We start from the raw sequence: 6,979 nt of genomic DNA, 5'->3' as shown, positions 1-6,979 counted from the left end.
TGACCTTGCAACCTTTAGTCTCGGCTTTAGGAAAATATCACATTTATCTGTGGATTATCAAAGGCTCCGTGTATTAATTTGATACTTGTAAGATGAAAAACAATTTGCCATTAACTGCCAGTGGCCTCATTTGTTACACTCGGGCCTATAGGGCCTTGAACCTCTGACCAGTCTTACACGGTCCGCAACAGTCTTTCTTTGAAGATTTGTCTTCTATCACTCTAGCTGTTCCAGGCTGGTCTGCTTGTCCTTGCTAGTGGGAATGCCCCACCTCAGAAGGGACTCAGGATTCCACCTAAGGTCCTATACTCTGCAAAGGCTTTGCAAAGGGCCTATTTCACCGGGCAAGTTCTAGAACCCCTTTTAGGTATTCCAGTCAGTTATAGGCTAAAGACAGGCCTACAAGCTGTCTGTAATCATGTTTCCCGACATTCCTTTCTATCCCACTCAAGTGTCTATTTTATAGTGGTAGGCAAGGGAAACCAGTATTCATAAGATAGTCAAGCATTTTATTATTACTTCTCCTCTTCAAACTATGCCTAGATCCCTGTATCACAGAGCCCTGTTGTTCCAAGGTTGAGCATGCATCGCTATTTACCTCTGTCCCATTTAGCCCATGCAAACCTGTGTCAGTGTTCCCATATCTACCTTGTTCTTCCACCCTTCCCCCTTCTTGTACTGCCCTCCCTAACACCCGAACTATGATGTGTCTGCCTCCTACCCTGTGCTCTACTGTCACCTCCCTCCATGTCCCCCTAACCCTCCCATCCCAACCCCACCATTGTGGTTACCTTATATTCCATTAACTTTTCCCTCCATTTAAGACAGTCTATTTTATCCTGTAATCTACCTGACCTTCTCACCATCTGGATCTCTGTTCCTCTGTTCTTATGTGTTTACCTTTGTTCACATTGTAATTGTTTTGATCATAGACTGACCTCCCAGATCCTCTGAATTTGTTCTTAGAGTTTTGTTCTGTTTTCGACTCTTCATTTGTCGATTGAGTTCAGGGTGATGCTCTGGTTGTTGTCTGTTCTTGTGTTGCGTCTCAGTCCACAGAACTTCCTTTAGGATGTTTTTCATAGCAGGGTTGGCTTTGGCAAAATCCCTTAGCTTCTGTTTATCCTGGAGTGTTTTGATTGCACCATCGTATTTGATTGCCAGCTTTGCTGGGTAGAGGATCTTGGTTGGTAGTTTATTTCTTTCAGGGTGTTACATATATCTCCCAATTGCCTTCTTGCCTGCGTGGTTTCTGCTGAGAAATCCGAGCTTAATCTGATTTGCTTGCCTTTGTATGTAACACTTCTCTTTTCCCTAGCTGCTTTCAGGATTTTGTCCTTATCTTTGATTTGGAGAGCTTGATTATTATATGTCTTGGTGATTTCCTTTTAGGGTCTATCCTTCCTGGGGTTTGTTGAGCTTCTTGAATGTTTATCTTTTCGCTTTTCAGGATGTTAGGGAAATTTTCTTCCAGCAACTCTTCAGCCATCTCCTCTGTGGACTTGAGTGATTGTTCCTGTTCTGGAATGCCAGTAATTCTTAAGGTAGTCCTCTTCATGTTGTCCAATATGAATCTTAGACCTTCTTCAGATTTTTTTTATCCTCTTTTTTGCTTGTTCTTCTATCTTAGTAGCATTGAAAGATTTGTCTTCCAGTTCACTAGTTCTGGCTTCTATCTCTTCAATTGTACTCCTTTGCTCTTTCAGTGTATTGTCCATTTCTGATATTCTCTTATTAATCGTTTGGACCTCTTTCTGTAGGTTTTTCAGGTCCCAATGCTATATCTATCTTATTTGATGGTTCCTTAGCATTTTGTTATCTTCTTCCTTATTTTTCTCAGCTCCATTGTAAAGGGTTTTGATACATTTTATAATCATTTTTTTTAAATTACTTCTCAGGTATTTCCAAAGCCTGCCTATCTTCCAGTATGGAGTGTAGGTCTACCTACAACTCATTTGTCTCAGTCACTTTGTCTCGTTTCTGGACATGTGCTGATATGGTCATCTGTTTCTGTTTCTTGGGCATATTCAGTAGTTAGCTGCGGCCTTAATACTTAGATGAGTGTGTATTTTGGTATTTTTTATGCTTTCTGATTATCTCCAGGTAGATGTGATCAGGAGATAGGCTTCCATTTTCACTCTTATTATTCAACTCAGAGTAACTGTCACAGATGTTGGCTGCTTACCTGTTGTATGGCAGCTGGTATTGGTTCTTGCCTGGATTGTGGGATTTTATAGGGTGTGATTGTAGTTTGACTATATCACAGCAATTGCTGTCTCATCTTGGGTAATGTAGGGAGAGAAAGAGCCCCCTAAAGGTAAATTAAGGTTGTTGTTAAGTACCGTGGAGTCGGTTCCGACTCATAGTGACCTGTACAGGGTTTCCGAGGCTGTAAATCTTTACGGGAGCAGAACGCCTCATCTTTCTCCCATGGAACCGCTGGTAGTTTCGAACTGTTGACCTTGAGGTTGGCAGCCCAACTTGTAACCATTATACTACCAGAGCCAAAAAATGAAACAGCAACAGCAAAAAAAAAAAAAAAAGGAGAGACAGATTGGATGCTATAGTCTGTAATCGCAGAAATGAGAAAAAAAAAAATCTTGTCACCTAATATGAATATAATTTTAATGTCCTCTTTCGGCTTCTTTCCTTCAAGGCCTCCTGAGAAATGTCAAGATGCAGGATTTAATTTTCATCCTATTTCCTTTTTATCTGCCTGTCCTGTTCCACAACCACCATTCAGGCCTTTTTCTGAGTGATGAACAGTTCCGGGCTGGCTGTGGCCGTTTTGTGCTGCCATTTGATTTTAAGTGGAAACTGTCACTTTAAATTTTGAGGAGATCTGTGTGCATGCATAGTAGAACTCTCTGGGGGTGGGGGTGGGGGTGGGGTGGGGTATCCACTCACTCAGGCACCCCTTCTAGTCACCAGAATGGAGGTGCTCAGACAGCAAGCAACCAATGAACAGATACAAAAACAACAACAAAAAAAGAATGTCCACACCTTTATCTCCATGGATCATTCAGGCTTCTGTGGCTGCTCTGATCCTTCTCCCACTCAGTCTCCCCCAAGATGGCTGCTCCAGGAGACGCTGAGCCCAGCAGATCCCCAAAAGCTCCAGATTTCTTGCTTCTGCTACAAATTCCACTGGCTGTAACCCTTCAAACTTTCTAAATATTCCTTGATATATGGTACAGAGTTCTGGGACTATTCCCTGAACATGCTTCGTCCGGTATTCTGCGTTATTGCTGACGGAGCTCCTCATTGCACTTCTACCCTATCCGCCATCTTGTTTGTCTTCCCTTATTTACTTTTTCAATGAAGTTATACTCACTAACATTATAGGATTTGGGGTGAGGAATTTAAAGACACTGGCAACCATTATTGATGTTTTCATTGCCCTCACAAGGCTCATACTCTAGTGGCTTCCCCAAGAAATGAAACATTTATATTTTAAGATATTTCTTTTGTGATCAAAAGCCTTGAGGCTCTTTAATTATTCCAGGTGTGATCATTGGCCTCAGGGATCACTTTGAGACAATGAGGGATTTGTAATTTGGTACCTGTTAGCACTTTTCCATGTTTACTACAAATTTGACGTGATGATTTTGCTACATATAATCTCATATCTCTCTATGTATAGAGACTGTGGAGGCTGAGGTATTGGTACACTTTCAGGGAAACATACTTGGTTATCTTCTTACATCATGATCGTTCTTTCCTTGTAAGCATTATATGGACTACACTAATTTTTCTCTCTAAGAAGCAAAGGAAAGATCTTAAAGGAGCGGACATAGGATCATTTCAGAGCTGTAGTGTCAGGGAACACCTGAAAGGCAACAATCCTTTGAAGGACCAGGCCCTTCTGGGATACAATTATATTTCAAAAAATCAACTTGAAATAATATCATTTTGGGGTCAGGCAGATCTTATACATTATACAAGGTAACTTTTTGGAGTTTTCATCAGTTCTGTCATGTCTTTTGTGTTTGTGGAAACAGACACCCTAATTTCCTCTATGTATTATCTTTACACACATGAATTCATTGTAACACTTTATTTTGTTTTCCTATTTATGACCTGCATATCAGTCACTCTCAATTGTCATGGCTTTACTTCTGAGTACAGTGATGCATTGCTTAACATCTGTTTGGATGTCATCCAGCTGCATATACATTTGTGGTCCCAAAAGGGTTTGGTGTTATTTTACTTTGTTTTGTTTTTTAAGAGAAAACAATTCTTCTGTTTATTATTTTGTCCAGATTTTTTTAAAGCCTCCCCCACTGCACTTCTAACTTTTGTAGCACAGGACCATGGATGAAGCAGACCTAACTGTGGGCACAGGCTCTTCAGCTCAATTCAGTAGCCACTTGGCAGCAGTTGGCAGCAGTAGTTGCTCTTGCTGCAGGCACCTCTGAGGTTTTAGTATGGTGTTTGCACAGAGTCTTACAACATAATGTCATAATGTCCAAATTACATAGTGTCCTACTTTACAGAACACGTCGTGGACATTAAGCAATATATACCTGTAAATTTCTTACCCCTTTTATCACTGTCAAAGTCAAAGTTCATAGACAGGTTCACCTTTGCATTGTTCATTCCATGTTCCTTATAAAATATCCATACTGTATGTTTCATACTATGGAATTCCAATTAAGGTTATTGGGTCAGTTTTTGAACAGGCTAATAATGGACAGATACCGTCCATGAAGAATGACTGCAGAGTCTCCGTGACGGGAGAAGTCTCTGAATTCCACGGCATTGACTGGCAGCACAAGTACCAGGAGAAGCCTGTGGGGTGAGTAGCAGTGCCCCAGAGGGTCTTCTCATGTCACAGTGTTTGTGTGTCAAACTAGTTTTAAAATGCTGTGTTCACATAATATTCACAATACAAAGTTTCTATCAGTGCAAATCACATCATTGACTATTTGAAACCTATTTCACTTGTAAAACATTGTGAGAAAACCACATTATTTACCAGTGCTGACATTAATGGTAGCACCCTCGGTGAGAAAGCATACGGCATGAAAAATACATTCACTGTGGATGGTATTGTGAGATGCTAGCAAATTTAATTCTAACAACAACCCACCTCTTTTTAACAGCATATGTACAGTAGAGAATGTCTGTGACTATCAAGAAGGAACAGTAAAGAAAATTAAAGAAGAAAATCAGTGTGGCAAAACTTTCAGCTGGATTGCTAATCTTACTAACCCCATAAGAACTCCTGTTGGACTAAATTCTTCTGAGTGCCTTAAGAATGGAAACACTTTCTTGGATCATTCATCATTTAAACATCACAAAGGATCTCAGACCGGATACATACTTTACCATTCAAAGGAATGTGGAGATAATTGCAGCCGTCCCTCTAACCTAAAGCCTTGTGTGAGAGAGAAACTTTGTAAATGTAAGAATGATTGGGATTCTTGCAGTTGTTCCTTACCCCTCCCCAAACATACAAGAACTCTGACTGTAGAGAGGCCTTATGAATGTAAGGAGTGTGGGAAAACCTTTAGTTATCTTTCAAACCTGTACAGACATATAAGAACTCACAGTGGAGTGCGGCCGTACGAATGTAAGGAGTGTGGGAAAGCCTTCAGTCGGTCCTCATTCCTCACTGCACACCTACGAACTCACAGTGGAGAGAAGCCTTATCATTGTACAGAATGTGGGAAAGCCTTTAGTTCTTCCTCTTCCCTTACTAAACATATAAGAAATCACAGTGGAGAGAGGCCCTATGAATGTAAGGAATGTGGGAAAACCTTCAGTCATGTCTCAAATCTAAGGAGACACATTCGAGCTCACAGTGGAGTGCGGCCTTATAAATGTAAGGAATGTGGGAAAGCCTTTAGTCACTTTTCACAACTCACTAGACATGAAAGAGCTCACAGTGGAGAGAAGCCCTATGACTGTAAGGAATGTGGGAAAGCCTTCAGTCAGTTTTCACAACTCACTAGTCATAGAAGAATTCACAGGGGAGACAGACCTTATGAATGTAAGGAATGTGGGAAAGCCTTTAATCAGTCCTCACACCTTACTAGCCATACAAGAATGCACAGTGGAGAGAGGCCTTATGAATGTAAGGAATGTGGGAAAGCCTTTAGTCAGTCCTCACACCTCAGCAGACATATAAGAATTCACACTGGAGAGAGGCCTTACGAATGTAAGGAATGTGGGAAATCCTTTAGTGATAACTCATCCTTCAGTAGACATAGGAGAACTCACAGTGGGGAGAGGCCTTACGAATGTCAAGAGTGTGGGAAAGCCTTTCGTAGTTCCTCATCCCTCCGTAAACATATTAGAATTCACAGTAGAGATAGTCTTTATAACAGTAAAGAATTTGGGAAAGCCTTTAGTTGGCCCTCATCCCTCACTAACCACATAAGGTTCACAATGTAGAAGGACCTTATGAGTATACAAACTGTCACAGAGTCTTAGTCCTCATCTTACTAACCATATAAGAACATTGAAGAGTGAAGAAAACCTATATGAATGAAATGGATGTAGGGAAACCTTTATTGTTCCTCATTCCTCAAAAACGCCTCTGAATTCAGTGGAGAAAGACCTTATGTATGAGCAGACTTGTAAATTTTTATGGGAAACTTACTTTGTCTTTTAATTCAGTTTTTCCATTAAAATTTTCAGAGCCTCCTCGTATGTAAATGAGCTCTGGTAGCGTAGTGGTTACGAATTGGGCTGCGAACCTTCAGGTCAGCGGTTCGAAACTACCAGCTACTCCGCAGGAGAAAGATGAGGCTTTCTACTCCCGTAAAGATTTACACCCTCGGAAACCCTATACAGGGTCGCTGTGGGTCGGAACCGACTCGATGGCACTTAACAACAACAACCTCCTATGTAAGGAATGAAATAAACGCCAGTTCTCGTTTACCCTGTTCAGAGAATGTGAGAATTACACTGGAAACAATATATATGTGTAAGTAATTTTAAGAAGGCTTTTGGTAATTTTGTTTAAAATCTG

The 6,979-nt window shown here is 40.8% G+C and overlaps 1 protein-coding gene across 1 annotated transcript; it reads left to right on the top strand.

Moving 5' to 3' along the window:
- The first annotated feature begins 4,706 nt into the window (after window positions 1-4,706).
- On the top strand, window positions 4,707-6,399 carry LOC102818003 (zinc finger protein 135-like). The gene is made up of 2 exons (XM_006877482.1): window positions 4,707-4,798; window positions 5,463-6,399. Exons 1-2 carry the CDS (start codon window positions 4,707-4,709, stop codon window positions 6,397-6,399), a joined length of 1,029 nt encoding a protein of 342 aa, XP_006877544.1.
- Window positions 6,400-6,979: the final 580 nt, after the last annotated feature.

The sequence above is a fragment of the Chrysochloris asiatica genome, unplaced genomic scaffold, assembly GCF_000296735.1.
Source record: "Chrysochloris asiatica unplaced genomic scaffold, ChrAsi1.0 scaffold00514, whole genome shotgun sequence".
Classification (NCBI taxonomy): Eukaryota; Metazoa; Chordata; class Mammalia; order Afrosoricida; family Chrysochloridae; genus Chrysochloris; species Chrysochloris asiatica.
The sequence above is the reverse complement of the archived record's forward strand: the minus strand, read 5'-3'. Positions and strand labels throughout refer to the sequence as shown.

Coding starts and splice junctions, on each gene's coding strand:
- LOC102818003 (XM_006877482.1), top strand. CDS start 4,707: ATGAAGAATGACTGCAGAGTCTCCGTGACGGGAGAAGTCTCTGAATTC. Junction 4,799..5,462: donor TACCAGGAGAAGCCTGTGGG/GTGAGTAGCAGT, acceptor CAAACATACAAG/AACTCTGACTGTAGAGAGGC.